Genomic DNA, 22,865 nt, shown 5'->3' on the forward strand with positions numbered 1-22,865 from the left:
TTCCTTCACAATACTACAATCATATAAATGCCATGTGCGTTTTCTATTATTTTTATGGTTTTATTTTTTATGTTTGAATTTTAATACTCTAGAATTTGTTTTAAAGTGTGACATAGGAGCCTAACTATATTTTTCCCCCAAATGTTTAAAAAGTTCTTCCAATACAATGTTTTAATGAATTCCACCTTTTCCCTGCACTGACTTGAACTTATCCATAAGCAAAACGTTTTCTGGTTACATTGATATGGCTCTCTATCCTGGTGCTACTGTCCTACTGTTTAAATATTATAGCTCTAGAATGCATCTTAAATCTGAAAGGGAAAATGCACACTTAGAAGTCTTCCTTTTATAAAATTTAAATAACATATTATTCCAACTGTACTTTACAATTCTATAAGTTCCAAAAATTCTAGTGATTAATTTGGGAATAATTGGCCTATTTTAAAATATTTTTATCAGCCTGGGACATTTGTTCACAACTTCTTTTATATTTCCCTATACACTTTTGTAGTTTTCTATATATGGGTCTTTCACATATCTTGTTAAGTTTATTTCCAGATTTTTCATCTTTCCCATTGGTATTATGAATCAGATCTTTTCTTCAATATGTTTTCAAACTTCTTATTATTAATTTTGAAAGCTATATTTTTATAAATTGATTTTATAGATGGACACCTTACTGCATTATAAAATTATTTTGCATTTTTCATGTAGGCATTTATATCAGCTGCAAATAATGACCATTTGTCCCTCTTTCCCATATGTACACAACATTTTCCTGTCTAAATCCCTTGGTATATATTTTCTGAATTATATTCAATGATCATGCTCATACCAGTCACTCTTCCCTACCTTATTTCTGATTTTAGTGGGAATTCCTCTAGAGTTCCATAATTAAAATGAGATGCTAGCTATTTGTTTGAAATTAGTGCTTAAAGGATAATAAATTCTCAATAGTTAGTACTAAGCCTGTAACAGCTGTTGTCCGATTCTAGCCAACATGGCAGGAGGCAGAGTGGAGTAGTGAAAAGAGGATGGACTCTGAAGTCACCATGAATCTGAACCCTTGCTTCTCTCCTTAGAGCGCAGCCTCTCTGGCACATACCTATTTCATAGGATTATAAGAAGAATTAAATGAGATAACATATTCCAGGCCCCTAGTATATTTTTCTGACATATATTGTTTTTACGCACAATCTAAACACTATAGTTTAGATTGTTCAGATATTTCCAAAAATTTCTTTGTAAGTATAACTAACATTCTATTCGTCTCTATTAATTACATTCATCTGTTTTTCTCAAAATGCTCAAAATAAGGGGCATCTCTGTAAGAAAAAAAAATAGAAGTGAAAAACCACTTTGATGGGATACCAATCAAAGCTAAGCATCTGTTTTCTTCCGTGGAATAGAGTGTAGTCTCTAAGTTTGATAAGAATATCAGAACATATTCAAAGTGTCTTTGTAAGATGTTCTAGGAAATTTTGTTCCTTTGTGCTTTCTTTTTAAACTAGTCAATACAGTCTATTCTAATTCTGTGGTATATTCTTTTCATCATCTCTATGGCTGGCAAATATTCATTCCCTGAGGATGGAATGGGTTTTGAGGAAAGTCAAAGATTCATTTTAGCTCTCTGTAGACCTAAGTTTGGTAGTAAGGTAAGAAAACAAGCCAACTGAGAGTGATTTTTTTAAAAAACTAACATTGACTATATGGATGATTAAGTATATTATAATATTGATTATTATAATATACAATTATAATATTTATAGAAACAATATAATATTATTGGAATAAATTAATAGCCTTTAAAGTATTTTAGGTCAACAGTCTCTTGGATATCTAAATTCTGATACTTTTGGTTATCAAGAAATATATATAACCTTTTAATAAAAATTTTCAAACCTATACAAAAGTAAAGAAAATGGTATAATGAACCCCCAAGTACCCATAACCTAGCTTCAGCAATCATCAATTTATGGTCAATCTAGATTCATCCCCCACTCATTTCCCACACCACCAAACTCCTGATTATTGTGAAGCAAATCCCTAATATCAAAGTATTTTTGTTCATAAATATTTCAGTATGTATCTCTAAAAGACAAAAACTCCCTTAAAATGTAACCATGATGCCATTATCATATTCCCTCAGCTAACAAAAATTCCTTAATGTCATTAGCTATCCAGTCAGTTCATACTTCCCTAATTGTCCTATATAATTGTTTAAATTACTGTGCAGTTATGAAACAACTTGATACATAGTTATGTTCAATTGATTTATTTTGTTTTCAGTTTTCAGCAACTGATTTTAAATTTAATTTTCTAATTAAGGTACTATACTGTTCTAAGTCATATCTACAAAACGAAGTATATTCAAAGAATTATTACTTCTATCCCTAGCCCCTCCCCCATCTCCTCCTCCTTCTTATAGTATAATTCTATTTTAAAGTTTATCCTTCCTTTATATTTATATAAAGTATATATAGTATAGCTTCTTGAATTTAGGAAGGTTTGTGCTTTTGTTATAATGGTTATCTTTATATAATATCATTTCTCCTTTTTTATAATTATTTTTGACTACTGTCTTTTGGTTTCACACTACAAGTGACTTCAAGTTAGCCAATATTATTTCTTCACCCTACCCTTCCTTGCAACGTCAGTTTGACACAGTGTCTGTCCTTCTACAAATATTATCCACTCCTATGGTCTTTTATGTCTGCCAACCTGTACTACCTTAAGTTCTCTAGATGTGTTTCACGCTGTCTCCATGCCATCAGCAAGAGACTATGCTACTCCTTTCTGAGTTTCTCTAATTCACTTAAAATTAGAGTGACAGAATAGAATTGTGATCAAATTCCTACAAAGCCTCTCGCAAGCTTTGTGACCTTGTTCAAGTTTCTCAAGTATCTTCAGTTTTCTTTTACTTTTTAAATTTTGGATTGTAATATTTATTTCACAGGGTTATTGTGAGGACTAAATAACATACATAAAGCACCTAACATAGTACATAGCAATCTCTCATAAATAAATAAATATTAAGCATTACTTTCAATAAGATATAAGAGAAGAATTATTAATTTATACTTTTTGTATATTTTCATTTGGTAAATATTTATTGAATAAATTCATTTGATGAATTATTTATTTAGTAAATATTTATTGAATGACTATTTGCTAAGCACTTGCATGTGTGTTTTCTTTCACTTACTCAACAAGTATTTGTGAGTTCCACATGGGCTAGACCTTGGACACATAGTGATGGGAAAGGTGGACATGGTCCCTACCTTTATGGAATTTCCAGTCTTTCTTCTTACCATAAGTCATAAATTACACTCTTTTTGAATATATTATTTTTGTCCCAATAACTCCCCTCTTAGAATCCCTTATGTTCTGGTGCTTTACTTGCCTGGAAATAATTTTCTCATTTGACTACATTACTGAATGTTCACTTCTTATTTGGCTCAAACCTCTACTAAAATGATAACTGCTAGGGTAAGTTGTTCAGAATTTTATCGGCAACTTCCTTACAAATTATAATTTGCTTTTTCATCAAAGCTCATAAGATACAGAGCCAAAGGGTCATTAGCTGCAAGGATGATGTTTGTAGATAAGGAAAAGCTCTTTATGTTAACTGAATGTTTCCTGTTTTTCAGCAGCCCCCTCTGCCCGCCAAATATAGCCGACTGACACATTTTTTCACATTGTCTTCACAACCGTTTTAGCTTATTTTTTGTTCCATGGTGCATAAAGTTTTACTAAAGTGAATAAAATATATTTCAATATCCAAATAATAAAATATTTCAATTTAACTATTTTTAGAGTATGTCGATTAGTCAAAAAAGTATCAGACATGTTTATTTCATCTTTTCATAAAAGTATCAGAAGCTAAAATGGAAAAATAGCAGGAAAATCTCAGAAATTTTAAAGCATTAAGTTCTAAACCTCACACGATGCAGTCACACACCCTTATGTCCATATAAATATATATATATATATACACACACACATGTATATATATATTTATAAAACATGACACAAAGCAGGACCCCAATGTTAAATGCCTACAAGGCCCGTAAAGGGTACGTGAATGAGTGGAACAGCCTAGGTGTCAGGACACCGCACACACCTTGAATGGGTGGGGGGCCGACTGCGCTTCTTGTGAAAGGGGCAGCCTCTTCGATCACTTCTGAAAGCCAATCTCTGCTCAATGCCAGCTGATTATTACAATGTTAGAATATGAATCCGGTGTCATCAAATCTAATAATTCTTCAAGAAAAGCTGAAAATTCAGTTTTTTATGGCAAAATCTACAAATTTTTAAACATTACCAGTTAATTTTTCTAACTTTAAAAATTGTGCATACTAAAAACATCTGCAGATTTATACTTTTGACTGCTAGTTTGCAATATTTGGAGTGAAATACACTGCTGTGACATGGATTAAGGGCTATCTTACATATTTTAAGAGACATAGGTAGTATCTTACCTTCTTTTCCTGATAAAGAAATACGTAGAAATAATTACTGATCCTTAAATTGTTACAACTATCAAGAATAACTGGAAATGTGGCATTTCCATGAAATAAGGCTACTCCTGTTTGCCAGAAAGCACATTGAAATATTTTGTAATCGTTGACTTAGTGAACTAGAAACAGCTGTGTTTGGTGAAATGTTTGTTAGAATCTATTTTTTTAACTTTTTTTTCATTTCTTTTTATTTTACTTTGCTTAGGTATCAAAGTTGGTATCAAGTGAAAGAAGTTAAAATTATACTGGGTTGTATTATATGGTTTTTCTCTCCTTTTTCCCAAACTAAAACAAGCTAAAAAACTCTCTCTCCAAACATCATAAAAACCAGATTACTTGGAAAACTGTGTTAGTTTCTGAATATTCCACCCTATTCTGAGGAAATTCCAAGATAACTTTTTTATATAATTGCCTCGGGTAGTTGCTATCCATCAGTTACCATTCAATTATAGTATTTTAAGAAATTTATAAGGTGACTAATTGGTTTCTATTAGAACATAAACCAAAAGATTCTGAGGATCTAACTTTGGGTTTAAGCGTAACATATTATAATACGCATTTAGTTATAAAAACTCTATTATCTTGACCTTTAAAGAGTTTTTTTTAGGATTCAAATATTCAGGTGTTGGAATTTATGCTTTATTGACGGATTTGAACATCTCTGATACTTAAATTTGACCTGCCAATCTACTGAAGTCATTAATACAGAGTAACTATGGGCTGAGCTATGCATCCTTGGAGGTAGAGCACATTGAGTTGAGGACTTTCCCTGGGTGACAAGCTGTCAGGAGAAAATGTTTGACAGTTTTTCTATTCAAAGGCTCTTAATATTCCATGCCAACCTGTATGGGGAGTGTGTATTCCACATAAAATCAACCAATCCATAAATCTTCCACAATCAATACCAAGTTTATATCCTGTTATCTTTATACACACATGCCCACATGCACACACACACACACACACACACACCCTTCAGGCTGTTGGTGTTCCTTCTAGACTGACTTTTTTAGAGTCTTTCAGTGACATCCTTGATCCTTTTGGCCCAATTCACATGTGTACGTGGAGAGAGAAAACCATACATTGAGATATCCTTCTGTGATATGCCCAACCTTTCATGCCACACCCCCAGTCTACTAGATACTGATGGATTCTTGAGCCATGTGTGAGCACCTGCTGTATGCCATGTACTATGCTAGGTTCTCGAGACACCAGAATGATTCTTGTCTTCAGAGAGCTTCCCATCTGGTGAACAGATATGATTTCAGCTTAACGAGATAAGCACTCTAATTGAGGAATGTGTGAGATATAGTGACCTCATTCACTAAATATTTCTGAGCATCTTAGTGTCAAGCAGTTTTCTAGGTACTCAGGCTATATCAAGTAAATAAAAGAGTCAAAGATACTCTGCCTTATCTGAAACATTTGTAGAACACATAGGAAAGCTTATACCAGGTTTTAAGGATTGACCTCCGTTTTCATGGTTAATAATTTTACTGAACAAAACTGAATGGCTTCTGCACACTAGAAATAAACAATCCAAAAAAGAAATCGCAAAAACAATTCCACTTACAATAGAATCAAAAAGAATAAAATACTTCAGAATAAACGGAACAAAAATTAAATGACTTGTCCAGATATGCTGCCAGGATGAAAAGCCCCCGAAACGGGGGATCAGCAAGAGTGGAAATCAAACATCCTCATATTCTGCTCCCAAGTTTCCATTTTATGGCATCAATGGGGAAGTGCAAGCTGCAACTTTGGGTTTTTGTTCTTCTTCAAAGAACAGTTCTTCGATTAGCAGTGAAAAGCTTCACTGTGCATCACAATCTGCCTGCTAGAAGGGGAAGTGGAGGGTGGCACTGCCGTGGCACACACACTGCTGGCACTGGGGCTTCCCAGATGCCTCTACGGTAAATGATTTGTTATTTATGAATACTGGGAAGAGCACTGTGGGCAAAAGCATCTTCAAAACAGGAATGTGGGCACCGGAGGTCCCAAGTTTCTTTGTTGCGGGAAGTGGCGATATCCTGTATCTGTAACTTCATAGCCCAGAGCTGGGGGCTGACGGCTGACAGCCAGCTGAGAGGGGCGGTGCGCTCAGCACGGAGAGGAGCCTGAAAGGTGGGCGCAGCAGCAGAGAGAGCACCCTGGCCCACGGGCGCTGCCCGCTGCGCTCTGGGCTCACCCACGTTTACAGTGACAGCTTCTTAAGACGGGGCAGGGCAGGGCTGTGGCCTGTGATCTGCATAGTGAGATGAACAGTTGACCATCTTTATACATTTGTGACCCTTGTGTGAGAGATGCTCTGTTCTCCAACGTCCCGGCTCCCTTTTGGATCTCTCCCTGCCTAAACCCACTCAAGGTCTGTAGAGGTGCCTTAGAGGTGGGAACGCTGCATGTGAAGGACTGAAAGCTGATTGGTCAGAGTCAGCAGGCAACACAGTTCCTTCTGGGGCCCACACCCCTCCTGCCCGCACCCCTACTCTCCTGGTTCCTGTTTTTGTGACTTCAGTCATTCATGGTTTTAGCCTGGCTCTGTTTCCTGCCCCCATTATGTTCTGGCCCTCGTGTAAATGCCCCTCAGGACTCTGGCCCCGTTAGCTTCTGTACTCTTACCTATCAGCTCACCCTTTGAAGTTCAGAAAGAGGCCTCTGGGTTTTAATCTGGCTCGTCTCCCGCCTCCTGGGCTCACAGCCACTCCAACCTGCCATCATCTTTTCCCACGGTCTTTGGAAGTAGGGGGAAATCATTTAAACAAAGGATAAATGATTGTTAAAATTCCAAGCAATCGCAGTTTCACTGGGACAAGTGTGAGTGTTTTAAAGGAATGCCACTCATTAGCATGTATGTGCTCAGGCATGCTTTTAATTTATTTGGCTGTACATGTTATCTTAAAATTATTGTCACTTAATTTTGAAGTCCTACATAGAGTTAAGCCACCTGCATTACTCACCCACCATGTCCACTGCATTTGCGACCTTAACTCTGGGAGGTCCTGTTTGCCACTTGTAGCCTCCCCCTCGCATTCCTGTGGTCGGCCACCAAAGGAGGAACAAGACAGCTGTGGGAAACCGTCCCAGATCTCCCTGCTCATCCTGTGAGCCTTGCCAGCCACACAGAAGAGAGAAGGGGAGCTGTGGGGTGAGGCAGTCAGTTTTGTTTGGCACATTCTCTGCTCTTTCAAGTCTTGTGTTCAGGCCAGGTTACCTTGCTCTTTTCCTCCTTTTACACCTGCCTTCTCTGACGGGTCAGTTGGAATGGAGGTGAGTGAATGAACAAGAGTTCTTCCAGCTACACTACTGGTTTTAAGATAAGCTTAAGTCAACACAGTTTAAGGAACGTCGCCGAGGACTTATAAGATACCAAGCTACGTGCTGGGACTCAGAGATGAATACAGTAGGATTCGTATCACCAAGGCCTACACAGCCCAATGGAGGAGACATAGTAGTGTAATATGATAATAGAGATAATAGTGTACAACGGGTACAGTAACAGGTGCATCTAAAAATACAGAAGCAATAGAGAGAAAGAATTAATTCTGCCTGGAGATGTCAGGCAGCCACAGATGCTGACCACTGAGATGTTTTAAGGAAGAATAAGAATTCTCCAAGTGGACAGGAGAGAGAAATTGAAGCTAGGGCAATAAAACATGCAAAGACATGGTACAGAACTGTGTTAGTTTTCTATTGCTCTCATAGCAAATTACCGCAAACTTGGTGGCTTAAACACAAATTTTTTATGTTATAATTCTGTAGGTGAGAGGTCCAATATGAGTCTCAGTGGGCTAAAATCAAGGTGTTGACAGGACTGCATTCTTTTCTGGGGGCTTTAGAGGAGCATCTCGTTCTTCTCCTGTTCCAGCTTCTAGAGGCTGCCCTTATTTCTTGTCTTGAGATCCCCTTCCTCTGGCAGGTCAAGTCCTTCTCACGCTTCCAAACTTTCCGTCTTCTTCCATTTCATATCTCTAACTCAGCTAAGAAAGATTCTCTGCTTTAAAGGACTCACGTGATTAGACTGCACCCAGCCAGATAATCCACAATAATCTCCTCATCTTAAAGCCCATATCCGCAAAGTCCCTTTTGCCATATAAAGTAACAAATCTACACACGATAGGGATTAGAATGTGGACATCTACGGGTGGGGGAATCATTCCCCCATGTGCCTACCACAGCACGTGGTCTAGAACTGAAATGGTCACAATAGGTTTAGAAAGAGAGGAGACAGGTTTGGAGAGGGTGGCAACTGCCAGATAATGAAGGCCCTTGTAAACCATGTAAAGGGACCAAGACTTAATCCTGAAGGTGATAGGATCCTCTGAAGGGTTTTAAGCAAGGCGAAAATTGTGTTTTAGATAAAGCACTCTGTTGGCAGCATGAAGGACAGATTCAAGGGGACACAACTTGAAGTAAGGAAAGTGCTTAGTTATCTACTGCCACATTCTCAATAAGAAGTGATGAAGACTTGTGTATAGCACTATATAGATTCTGTTTATTCTAAGAAACTATCTGACAATATCTAATTCAACAGAATCTATGGATGAAATGCCCCATAATATCAAATTTCTCTCCAAAAAAATGGTCACAATACGTGAACATTGATATTGTATCATTTATGTAAACCATTTCATGCGTTCCAGGTGTTAGATGAAGATGTTTATTGTTCTCTAACCCTAATTCCCATAGTCTTGAATGGCCCTTGCCCAAATAAAGTCCTAGCTTGTCCAATAACAGTAGCCTGCAGGCCCCTCGGTTCAGGAGTCATCAGCATGTAGGTAGGTTCAGACTGTGAGTAGGAGGTAGTTCAGACAAGAGACAGTGAATAATTTTAAAAAAGAAAAAAGGTAATGACAAAATCATGGGCAACACCAACTTTTAAAGGAGGACCAGAGAAGAAAACAGAAGAGTAAGGAGAGAACCCTGAGACCCTATGTCACAGGAACCAGAGGAGGAGAGAGTTCAAGGAACAATGAACTGTAATAAGTCAATAGTAATGTCATAAAATTATCAAGTATGATAAGGACAGAGAAATGTTTGAATTTAATAATTAAGAGGTCACTGGGGCTCCACTTCTAATCAAGATGGAATAACATAAACTAGATTTACTCTCCTACCTGAAACAACTAAAAAATGGACCAAATCAGGTGAAACAATGGTTTTCAGACTTTGGACAACAGCACCGGACAGTGATCCCTAGGAATCGGCAAATAAAAGAGTTGAGAACTACAATTGCCCCGTTTTACTACTTAGAGAGTGTTTCCAAATGACAGCATAGGGAGGGGATTCCAAACAGAGCCAGGTGGTCTTGCTGATTTGAGGAGACAGAGTTTGGGGTTCAGGGAGGCCAAGTTGGCTAAAATATACAGGTGAGGCAATGGAAGAGTTTCAAAGAGAGAGAGAGAGAGCTCCAGAAATCTGCCAAGGGACACTGATCAGTGCATGCGTGTGAGAACACTACTGAGGCTGGGAAAGAACTCCCAGAGAGGAGGGAATGGAACAATACTTGGAGTTCATGCAGAGCCAAGAATAGTTCATGTTAGGAGGTTAAAAAGACCTGTTGACACAGTAGAAGGGTACTGACTCAGTAGTGGGACCAAATTAGCCCAGAAAAAGGATTATTCTGGACTTCCTTAACAAAGTTTAAAAGCAAGGCTTGAAAGGATCAAACTGTTTCCAAGAAACTTAACTGTGACTCACAAAGCCCCCAAGTATTTAAAGGAATACTCCTCTCCAAAAAAGAAAGAAAAATCCATTTCACAATAGTGTAAAAATCACAGTGTCTGGCATCCAATCAAAAATTAGTAGGCATGCAAAGAAGCAGGAAAATATGACCTATAATGAGAAGAATCAATCAATGGAGTAGACACAAAAACAGAACTAGTAGACAAGGACATTAAAACAGCTATTATATATATTTTGAATGTAGGGGGAAAGGTAGAGGAAAACATGAGCGTAATGAGAGAAGTGGAAGTTATAAAAAGACCCAAATCAAACTTCTAAAGATGAATAATACAACATTTGAGATGAAAAGTTCACTGTATGAGATTAAGAGCAGATTAGACACTAAAGATAAAGAGATTAGTGAGCTTTAAGATATAGCAAGAGAAACTATCCAAAATGAAACAAAGAAAAAAGACTGGAAGATAAAAATGAACAGAACATCAGTGATCTGTGGACATCAAGTGGCCAAACAAATGATTAATTAGAGTCACAGAAGAAGTAGAGAAGGGGACAGAAAAAAATATTTGAAGAAATAACATTTGAAATTTTTCCAAATTTGATGAAAACTATAAACCCACAGATTGAAAACTTTGAACAAATCTCAAGCCAAAGAAAACCACACCAGGACATATCCTAAACAAATTATTGAAAAACAGTGATCATGAGAAAAATATCAAAATCAGCCAGAGAAATGAGGAAGTCATTTGTCAGTTTACCAGTCTGGTGATGGAGCGGGAGCCTGGTCACTATGGATTGGTGAGTGACTGGAAGGTAAGGGAGTGGAGATAAAGGGCAGAGACAACTCTTTTGAGAAAAACTGAAATGAAAGAGAAGGAGAGAAAGAAAGGGGTAATTACATGGGAGCATAGCGTCCAAGGGGTGTTTTGTTTTGTTTGTTTGTTTTTAATGAGATAGACTTGAGCAAATTTACAGGTTGAGGATAATGTTAATGATAATAATAATAACTAACATTGATTAAGCCCTTATTTGTGTACTAGATACTATACTCAATACCTTACATATATTGATTCATTTGGTCTTCACTAGAGTCTTATGTAATGGGGGCTATTTTTGTCTCTCTTTTATAACTGAAGAAACCTGAGGTACAGATTGATTAAATATTACTCCTAATTACAGAGTTAAAAAGTAGCAGAGCTGGAATTCAAACCAAAGTCCACCTGTAACGTACTTGACTTCTATGTGTTGAGCCAGCAAAGTAGGACAAGTAGAGGTCATAAAGGAGAGAAGGTATAACTGATACCTGGGAAGAAGTAGGAGAGTATATGTTTGAGAGCACAGGTGGATGGGTTGGACTTGACAGGAGGAAAGGAAGATTTCATTTTTGAGATTTGGGGAAAGAAGTTAAGGGTGGGTGTAGGTGTAAGATAAATGGATTCGTTGATGAGTTTAGGTGGCCTAATTTTGTTTGGTGAATGAGTTAGGTGTACAGAAAAGCTAAAACTTGATATAACAACTAAGGGGAAAACTCAAACAAAAAGAGTGATGAATCATTGTTGAGAGTTCAATTGCATTTGAGCGACGTCAAATGGCTATGTGGTTTATTTCTAGCAGTGAAAGGGAGAGGGTGAGAGGGAGATAAGGATGGTAAGGATTTGTCTACCTCCCACAGCATGGCAGCTATTTCTCAGGATGAGACCACCAGTAGGTAATGTCAAAGAGGCAACAGGAATAGAGTAGGTAATAACAATGGTCACCTTGGTTGCCCTGCAAACACCCATACAAACACCTAATTGTTTCCTCATGCTGACCCCCTTCCAGATAAGTTCACTTGGTAAAAGCTCTTACTGAGCTATTACTTTCCTTGGAATGTCCTAAAATTTCAATTTTCTAAATTTTTTCCATATTATTACATGTCATCTATGAATCATGAACTCTTGTTTAACTTTTAGCTCTAGAGTAAATGTTTCCTTCCATTCTCAATTACGAACAAGGCAATTCAGTAATACAAGTATCTACTGTGAAATCATATTTATGAACTTATAACATTATATCTAACCTTTTGTTGTATATACTCTTTGACAACTTAAGCTCGGGTTTTATGCTCTATTTCTTAGATTCTGCATTTTTAAAACATGACAAACTTGGTTTCTGTACCCGGTTGTATCATGCAGTGTGAAAATGCAACTATCTTTTCCACGTTTATGTTTATGAGCAAAGCATTTCATCTACTAGAATTGAATCTTTTTCTTTTTAAGAGATTGTTTTTAGTAGAGTAGACCAAATAAAGATAGCTTATCAATCCTCTTTCTGAATATCTATGACTTAACCTTTTCCAAGTTATATAAAAACTACAAAGGCATATCAGATGTTTTGCCCTGTCAGCTTTCTTCCAGATTCTGGGGTACCAAAGGCAATCTGGCTGGTGGAGTGATGGAAATAGCAAATAGGAAAGGAAATCTCTCCACCTTCCTGCTTTTTCTATGGTCATAAAACCTGCCAACAGGCATCCTTGGCCCACCTGCCATCAGGCTTGGAACTACTGCTGTTTCAGATGAGACCCAAGTTAGGGAAAATACAGCTGAGTTTTCAACAAGTCTGAGTTAGAATTTGGCTGTATCTGCCACTAGGATCTGATCGCAGTACTCTCCAGTTTGAAATTCTGCTCTGAATTCCTACTGCTTACAGCAATAGTTTTCAAGCATATTTTAACAGCCTTGTATTATTAAAAGTACTATGTATGCATTGGAGAAAATTAGGAAATACAGATAAGCAAAAATAAAAATATAAAAACCATACATTCTTACTACCCAAAAGACATCATTTTAAAAATCTTAGTTCTTATCAGTACTTTATTGATAGTCTTTATTTGATGAAGTGCATCATAATCACTTCTAATTCTTTAAATGTGGTTTCCTTTCATTCTTTCAACATATTTATAATAGCTGCTTTGGAGTCTTTGTTAAGTCCAATGTCTACACGCCCAGAGCAGTTTCCAACCTTTTTTCCTTGCATGTCTCATGATTTTTTGTTGAAAATTGGACATCTTGGGTAACATTGGAGCAACTTCGGATTCTGATTCTCTCCAGGCTTCTTCTTGTTGCTGTTTTGTCTTTGTTATTGTTGTTCAAACGTTTATTTGTTTAGTGACTTGGCTGGAATAATTCTGAAGTGTATCCTCCGTATGTGCAGCCTCTGTTGTCTCTGTGTAATCTTTCCTTGTTTTTATTAAGTTTGGCTTCTTGGGGGCAGTGCTCCATAGCTTGGTCAGTCATTGATTAGTCAGAGATTGTATTTAAGCCTCCCGAGCCAGTAAAGGTTTCATCCTTTTCCATTGAGTCTGTATGTGGCTTGGGGACCACTTTCAAGGTTCAGGGCGTTTACATATCTGCCCCACCTTTAGCTCAGCGACTGATAGCTTGGAAGTACCCTCTCTGGTCACTCCTGAGAGGTCTCAGCCTTGAGCTTTATCCACAGCCTTCTGGACCACCAGTACTGATTGTGATATTAGCAGGGCCCTCTTTGACTGTCTCTGGCCATGATTTCTCCGTTAAACTTCTGCTCATCTGCCTCCACCAGTATCACTAAGCTATGATCCTCTTCTTACTGTTCATTCTTGTGATAGCTATTGTTTTCGACAATGCTCTGGGGCATGAATAGTCTACACTGTTCCAAATAAAGTGAGCATTCTCAGGCAGGAGGTGATCCGCAGGAGCTGGGGTGCTAGGGGACTCTGATCTTCCTAGGTTTCCACGCCTGCCCAGAGTCTCCTTGGAAAGCAGGAGCTTGGGGAATGGGGAGTGGGCACTACTGAATGGCTGCAGCTGCCCCCCAGTGAAGCTCTTTCACAAACGGAGCTGGGCAGGAGGGGAGGTGGAGTGCAGCAGTTTTCTGGGGCTGCCCCACCCACCTGAATGCATCTTCAGGAATAGGAAGTTGGGGGCAGTGGGCTCTTCATTGGCCGCCCAGAATAGTTCTTACACAACTGGGAGCTAAGGGTGATGGATGCAGCTCATGGTGCAAATGCCATAGTCTCCCATTCTTCTTACTGAGTTTCAGTAGATTTTGTTAAATAAATGCCTCTCAATTTCTTGCACACCCTTAGGTCAATTTCCAGAGCCCGTAAATGGTTGTCTTAGATAATTTTGACCAGTTTAATCAATGTTTCTTTGAGAGAGAGGATTCATCGAGCTCTTCACACTACCATTCTGGAAGTTCCACCCCCTGGAAGGGGTCTATAATTTATAATTTTACTTATTTGCTTTAACTTACAATATAAAGAAAATAATTGCAAAATACCAAATATACCTTTTTATGAATAATAAAACTACTGAGTGTAGTTTTAAGCATTCTGTAATCTCTTTTGTGTCTCTCTCCTTGAACTGTGGGCTACTGTAGGGAGGCCCTATGTCAATTCACTTGTTTCCATTGTGCAGGGCAGTTGGTGGAAGGTAATGGTCTCTTCAGCCTTAAAACAAAATACTACATGTGTTTCTAAACATGTGATTCCATAATTACCTTACCCAATGGCTTACCTCCAGTGGCTATCTTACTAGGCTAGTTTGTTGGCTAGTTACAAGGCTGGCTCCCATGTGGCCTTCATAGTACACGCATACTCATATAAGCCCACACTCACACACATAAATAACCTTTTCCCAGTTACTTTTCTCCTTTAAGAGTGCCCATATGCAAAGAATTTTTTTTTTTTAACCAGTTAGACTTTAAACCTACAGTGCCTATGTCCTACACCCTTTTTAGGAGCCAATGACAATATTTGTGATACAAAATAAATTATGTATTGGCTCAAAAATACAGAAAGAAAACTGCAGAACCAAAATAAATGTGTTTAATTAAATATCTATAAAATCTAGGTCAACCCACCAACAGCAGCTCAACACTTAAGAAGTTACACATGGGGTGTTCCCTGGGGGTTCCCTGGTGCACAGTGGTTAAGAATCCGCCTGCCAATGCAGGGGACACGGGTTCGAGCCCTGGTCCGGGAAGATCCCACATGCCGCGGAGCAACTAAGCCCGTGCGCCACAACTACTGAAGCCCATGCACCTAGAGCCTGTGCTCCGCAACGAGAGAAGCCACCGCAATGAGAAGCCCGTGCACTGCAAAGAAGAGTAGCCCCCACTCGCGGCAACTAGAGAAAGCCCGCGCACAACAAAGACCCAACACAGCCAAAAAAAAAAAAATTAAATTAAATTAAATTAAATTAAATTAAAAAAAAGAAGTTACACATAAATTATATAGTGAGAAGTGGAACCTCCTCAAAGGTTTTAAAAATCCTGTTCCCCATATTTCACTCATACATAAGAAAGAGGGTTGTGGGGACTGGAACCCAGGCCTGGCACCAGCTTGTAGGGCCCTCGTGAAAGATCCCGGATACTTTCACAAAGAGATGGTTGCATAGTGCATTTAACAATGTTTTCCTACCCTGATTTTGGTAGAGAAACCATGAAACCCCACTATGTAGACTCAGGCATTTGCATGTTCTCGGTTTCATTCATTCATTTGCTCACTCAGCATGTATATGCCAAACACCTACACTGCGCCTGGGGTTCTACTGGCTGAGGATACAGTGAAGAACAGGGTAACCCAGGCCCTTTCCTCATGGGGCTTTATACTAGCTGAGGAATAACATTCTTTTGACCATAATAAATAAATGTACTATTACAGCTGGTAATATGTTACGTTATGAAGTACAGAGTTGTTTGGGGGGTGCGGTGTATGTGGGTATCTGTCTTAGATACAGACTTCAGAGAAGGCCTTTTTATGGATATTTTAGCTGAGGTATGAAGAAAGAGTTGGAGTGAAGGAGGGTGGGAATGAGGAATGGCCAGTGCAGAGGCCTGAGGAAGGAAAGAGGTTCATGCATTTATGGAAATGGTGCTGGAGCACCATGAGCTGGAGGAGGGTGCTGTGAAAAGGGACTGGGAGGGAAGCAGGGTTGTACCAAGGGTCTTGAATTCTATTCCACTTGAAAAGTTTTGAGCACCAAGCATAACAAGACCATGTTTGATTTTCTAAAAAGATCTCCATGGAAAGCAGATGGATAGGGACCCTGAGTGGAAACACAGATGCGGAGGGGGCACTTGGAGTTTTGCTGTAGTCCGGCTGAGAGATGGTGTGACTGAGACTAGCGGGATTGAGGGAAGGGAGAGGAAAGTGGATGGACTCGAGAAATATTTTGAGCTAAGAACAACAGGGCATTGAAAAACCCAAATCTTATCTTTAGTTCTATTTTTTGATACCACGTCACCAGCAGTCCAGTTAAGTCCAACCTAATGCAAATGCTCATTGCATTATGGTAACACTTTAGTGTTCGATGTTGTGTTATGATGTCTGTTAACTACTTATCACCTAGCTCAGAGAGTAAATCAAAAGTTCTTTTGCCAGAAATGAAAAAGGAATAAATAAAATCACTTCGTGTACCAGATACATTTCCATGTTTCTTTGACAGTAGAGGCAGAGGCATCGTGGTACAGAGGAATGATCATGGATTTTTGGAGCTGGACCACTTGGGCTTAAATCCTGATTCTGTCTTTAACTAGCTCTATAACTTTAAACAAATTACTTAACCTTTCTAAACTTTAGTTTGAAATGGAGATAATTCCTGTTCACAAAACATTTTCAGGAGTAAAATAACTGATGTACAACAGTTGCTCATAAAAGATGCTCAATAATTATTAGTTCTCTCAACTTACAAATAGCCATCCTAGTAATCTATACTCTGTAGGTTGCTTGCTAAACCTAGAAATATGGTTTTTTTAGAATTGAAAGAATTTAACTCAATTCCTTCCCTCGATTTACAGATGAAGAAATCACAGTCTTCATCTAGAGAGGTAAAAGAACTCAGAGGTAAAAGAACTTGCCCAAGAACTCAGAGCAGAATAGAACTAGAACCATTTTCTCTGAACACCTACCATCTTTCTAATATGCCTTATTGCCTCATATGTTTCCTAATGTTTAACTGAAAGATTTTATGGTACAGCCATATATCCATTTTATCTCTGCTTAAAGCATAAAGGGGATGATGGCTAATAGTGGTCTTGTGTTCCTGTGTTCTCTTTGCTAGTTACATGCTCTGGGGAAACTTCCTGGAACCAGGATGGCAGAGTTAAAAGCCAAGTACACCTTGCTGCATGATACCGTGATAAGGTATGCTATTTACCGACGTGAAGACACCTTTAACTCACGTCTCTACTTCTTACTTGTTGTGGGACCTGTCTTATTTTTCATTTTCCCAAAAGCAGACTCTGAGACAAAGATTTGAGTTCAAGCGTTTTAAGAAGTGATACCAGAAATTATCGTGAGAGAGTGGGGAAGTGAGATGGGGAAGGGAGTTTTCCAGCTGGGGATGTGTTAATCTTCAGGTTAACATTGCAGGCAACTGGGCCTCAGTCTCACTGAGGACTCTCTGCGTGACTGTAGAACACGCCTCAGAGCTCTCCCACTGAAGGGTGAGGACGCTGGCATACTTGTTCACTAATTTCCATCCTTCGTTGATCAAAGATTGCTTCTAGGTAGGTGAGCTCCTGGCACTTCTAGCTTACCCTGTGAGAAGTCAAGCAAGTTCCAATGGCCAGAGAAAGCTCTCAGGCAGAGGCATACAGATGCTGTTGCTATATACGATAACTGTCCATCGAAGCTACAGGTGACCCCTAGAGTGTGCCAAGGGGACTTTGGTGAGGCACTGACATTACCTGCTACAGGATGCTCCTGTAAGATTCTCTCCTCCCCACCTTTCTTCATCACTCAGAGGTGTAGGTTCTATGACAAGCCCAGCCTACATCTGCTGAGATGTCTGTCTTTACTTCTCACCTGTTCCTCCTATCCCTGGCTCCTCGCCTTAGCCCAGTCCTAATCAGCAGAGGTCAGAAGACTAGGCTTCAACAGAATAACTCAACAAGGTTTCCTAAGCATCTGCCATCAGCCACTGGGAATCAAGGGGGAAGGAGAGTGAGAAAGAAGGGGAAATCCTGTTCTGCTGCTACTCCCAAGCCTCTTTCTTCCTTTTTCCCGCCTTCTGCCTCATAGCTTTGCATGACATCTTCATTAAAATCCAAGGAGAGACACAGTGAATAGAAACTCCATCCTGTGATTCCCCAACCATCCTCTCCCCCAATCTCCAACCATGACTCCTACTTCTTTTCTTGCCCATGCATTTGGCTACTCTGAGGATGGGAGCCTGAGGGAGGAGTGAAGGAGAAGAGCAGAACTGCATCCCTAAGTTCCCTTCACTTGGACTCCACCCCATATGTACCCAGCTCCATCTCCGTTCCTAACCAACCTCCAGTGTCAGAGAGCCATGCAGGACCAAGGCTATGGCGTTCCTTCTTTCTCCTTCCAGGTTGTGTTGCAAAACCATTACTTCCCTTCTGCTACCACATTTTACCCCCTCCTGACCCCTTAATTCCCTCTTTTGTGATTACAACCAATACCCACCTCTCTCTCCCACCCCACTGCCTGGTGGGTGGGAGAGGCATGAAGATATAGACTCTTTACTCTTGCTGCTGGGGACGTAGCAGGACAGATATAGGCTGGAAATGCCAGACTGAAATTGCATGAGTCTTCCATAGAAACCACATTATAAGAGTTGTTAAATTCTCTTCTGCTGACGCTATATTTCAAGTCCATGTGTGTAAGTTACCACTTGTCTTCTGGCTGGAACCCTAACCACTTTGTTCACCTACTTTCTGAGGGAAAACGGGCACTATGGCCCAAGCCAATACCTTACAATTCCATAGTTGAAGACTCATGTTAAGGACATCAGGTAACTTCAGATTTACAAAGTATATACAAGGAAATTGAACTGTAAGAAATAACTCCGGCTTTCATTAACGGAAATTGCATCTATTATCTCTATAGCTGTTGTTGCTATTTGGTACCTAACATAGCGCCTGGAACATATGATGTCCCAATAAATGTTCTGCTATTGAGCAAATGACATATTGAAGCCTGAGAAAATGGGTGGAGCTGGTAACTTCAGTTGAGACAGGCTTGATTAAGTTATTGGGCATCTCTGCAAATGAGCAGAAACCTGAAGATTTCCCCCGGTGAGGAAAGTTGATGGGGAGCACACACACACACAAAGAGAGAGCTGCCTTTAAAACAGGAACTGGCAGGGTCTTGCTTCTGAACAGAAGAGATGGCAAATGTGAGGAAGTTGGGTTTCTGAGAAAGATAAATCAAGTCTGCCGGTAAGGCTGGAGCTGATGTTAGCGTATGATGCAGCATAGGTGAATGATTTCTAGAAGATTACTGGAGATTCCATTAAGTCCAGTTTCTATGTTCATTCAGTTCTGCCTCTAGCCAGATGCTTAACCCTTTTCCCAAGATAAAGCCAAAGCCATAGAATATAACGAGTTGTAGGAATCGCCCTCTGCCATGACATTCACGTCCAGCTGTAGCCAGGCACTGATGTTATGATCAGAAATCTGTAAATTAATTTAAGTCCATAATTTTACAGGAGAATTTTTCTTCCTAGTTTCCTAGCAAAGTGTCATTAGAAAACTTACTGTCTTTTCTTATCACTAAGGAAGAAAAGGTTTTCCTTCAATCAGGTCATGAGAGTCCAAGAATTCGAGAAAGCCAGGGTTGCTGGGGCAGCTGGAGGGAGGACCCACTCGTTTCATTATTATTCTTCCCACCCTTGGAAGGTCATGATCATTCTTTAAAGTCAAGTGCAAACATCACATTCCCATCCAACTAAGCCTTTGTCTGTCATCTCCCACCATCTTGATCAAGACACTAGTGGTAGCACTTGTCAGCTGGTATTACCTCTGCCTATTCACGTCTGCTCCCCTCTGCTAGACTGTGAGCTCCATTTGCCTCTAGTACCTAGTGCAAGACTTGGCACAAAAATGCCACTGAATTGAAGTGAACCCAGGCATGGAAGGAACAGGGGCAGCAGCGTGGACATACCCCCTCCACTCCTCACTAGAACCCTCCCCACAGGAGTTACTAAAGGTATTGAAGGTGTACACTTCTCATTATGCAAATCTCTGTTTTTATGGGACCCAGCATGCAAGAGTCAGAGGTCCAACTGCTACAGGATGCCAAACATTTCACTGAGCAAATACAACAGCAGGAGTTTCACCTGGAGCAGGCTGATAATTTTCCACAGGCATTCACCACCGAGGTCTCCAAAATGAGAGAACAACTTCTCAAGTATCAAAATGAATACAATGCAGTGAAGGAAAGAGAGTTCCATAATCAGTACAGGTTGGATAGGTAAGTACATGATTCTCTCAAGCTCGCTGAAGACAGATACAAGCAGAGCTGTTTCCACATAAACGAAATGAGAAAAATTAGACTAACTGAAGAAGGAATTTTAGGTACAGTGAGCACGAGAGAGCAGTGTTAAGAGGACTACAAGCCTAGCTCTTTCCTTGATCCCCTAGAACAGGCAGTCCCTGAAAAAGAAGGTTACACAACTTGCAGTAAATAGCTCAGGTGACAGGGAGACGCTCTCAGGAAGAGGAGATCCCTGTAGTGGTTTCCATGGGTCAGGAAAGCCATATCCACCAGGAGCTGCAACCAAAGAACACACCCCATAGAACCAGGACTTGGCACACACTCTCCGCCTTTCCAGCCCTGGTTGTGGCCTCTTATCCTTTTGCGATATCAGATCCTATGTCTGCATGGCCAGTACCCCACAAGCACTTTCCAAACAAGCCGTATGTGAATGGAGGGTCACATCTGTTTCACTTGATTCTTCTAATATAGGAATGGGGACCACATAGTCAGCCCTATTCTCCTATTACCAGACTATTCCTTAGGATCAAGGAAGAAAGTGATATCCTTTTGGAAGACACATTCACTTACTCAAATCTGGAGGATGTCATTCAGTGAACTAAAGCAGAAATGTATTGCTAGAAGGGATAAATGTTATTTCTAAAATCTCCTCTAACATTCCTCCTGTGAGTAGCAAGTCAGTGAAAGAGTTTGTTCAGCAAATCACACTATTTAGATTGAATTTCAAAACAACTGCAAACCAGGTTTTGTACTATGTGCTGTGCCTGGGTACCGGAGAGAAAGCCAAACCATCTCTCCTAGAATTTGTTACCATTTAAGGTGACAGAACTTTCTCCGGCTATTTTTAAGAGTAGGTAGAGTTCCCTCAGAGTGAATGTAACTCAGTCCTGCCAAGAGATAAGCAAATGACTTGAGTGACCTTTGGAGGACTTTGCCCACCCTGGTTTTGAATCCTCTCTTTGGGGCCTATTATTTCAACTGGGGGATGAAGAAGACTAGCTTAATCAGGAGAATTATATTCAGGGGGAAAGAAATCTGAGTTCTTCTTTGTCTTTCAGTCTAAACTTGTTTCAGGCTCACCAGTGAGATCTGTAAAAAGAAAGCCTAGCTATTTCTGTGCTCTGTAAGCACTCTTTCAGTTGAGAAAATAATGAAATTAAAACAATTGGTGGCTGTTCATTAGTATTGAAAATAGGAATGCTTGACATTTCCACAAAAGGTTAAGAGGACCATAAGTCAGTTGATATTTAAATTGTTTACAATTTCCAAGTATTCCTGCCAAGGGGAGAAGAAAAAAAAAAAAAAAAGACCAGAACTCTTGCCTTTTAGGTATAGACAGGCAAATTGTTCATTGAGTTGCTTGGGATGGGGCTGGAGGTGGGGGACTGTACATAGTGACCTACCGTAAACAAGGACATTCAAAGTTAACATTTGCAGAAATGTTTAGTGTGTATTCTTTCTGGATTTGTTAACATGTGATACTGTAGCTTAAGCAAATTCCCTTGCATCCTCAAGTACTAGCAGCTCAAGAATTAACAAACTTATTTTCATAAAAATAATGGTGATACCAAAAGAAATACCAGGAAAGAATTATAGGCAGTATACTTCATTGGCTTAACATATTTAATATTACATGGTATGGAAACAGATTCACTCAACACTCCCTCCCCAGGAAAAAAGTAGATATTTCCATCCCCACATAAAAATAAAGAAACTAAGCCAGGGAGGGGAAAAAAAAACAAAACAGAACTATTCATCCAAATATTCAGATGATATTTTTCAAATCAGCACAACAAAATCTCGTTTTATTCAGAGCCTGAATAACAGAAGCCCAAATAACTAGCACTCCTCCACCCCAGCATCTTTAGGAACTTCTGACTCATTGGCAGCTACTAAGAACAATATACTGTTCACATATGCTAGAGAAAAGATATTCCTCTATAATTTGGTTGATTTTCTTATGTTTTCATATAATATAAACTCCTATTAAATGCTAATGGTGAGTATAATTATACGATTGGTTAATAATTAAATCTGTTACAACAGTTCCTGGTTTTGGATTAATATTCATAGATGATCTCTTGATAAATATGCAGTTCAGGGAAGAATATGTAACCTACTTAAATAAATTAAGTAAATACATTACAAATAAGTAATGAAGTGATTAAATAAATACTTTGAGAACCTATTTTAGAAACAAAGTAGAAGTCATTATCTTTCCAAAAACTTTCCCAGAAAAGACTTTTTAGTATTCTTTTCAAGGTTTTGCTTGCCTTCACTTTGTTACGTTTTGGGGGCTTCTCTGCTTACTAGTTAAGTCCTGAGATTTGGACAGCAAATCAATTGTATCTGTCATGCTAAATCTGATATATTATGACAAGTCTCCGTCAGCTGGGGAAACA

The 22,865-nt window shown here is 39.2% G+C and overlaps 1 protein-coding gene across 7 annotated transcripts in view; it reads left to right on the forward strand.

Annotated features, from left to right (window-relative positions):
* CCDC146 (coiled-coil domain containing 146) overlaps positions 1-22,865 on the forward strand; it is a 141,112-nt gene that overhangs the window by 73,020 nt on the left and 45,227 nt on the right. For 6 of the 7 annotated variants that reach the window (XM_082473456.1, XM_082473459.1, XM_082473462.1 and 3 more), the window contains exons 3-4: positions 17,282-17,364; positions 20,230-20,439. In XM_082473456.1, the coding sequence (XP_082329582.1) occupies positions 17,282-17,364; positions 20,230-20,439 (293 nt within the window). The remainder of the gene's footprint in view (positions 1-17,281; positions 17,365-20,229; positions 20,440-22,865) is intronic. The other variant, XM_082473460.1, reaches the window with a different exon arrangement.

Source organism: Balaenoptera physalus (genome assembly GCF_965194825.1).
Source record: "Balaenoptera physalus genome assembly, chromosome: 8".
In the NCBI taxonomy this organism is placed as follows: Eukaryota; Metazoa; Chordata; class Mammalia; order Artiodactyla; family Balaenopteridae; genus Balaenoptera; species Balaenoptera physalus.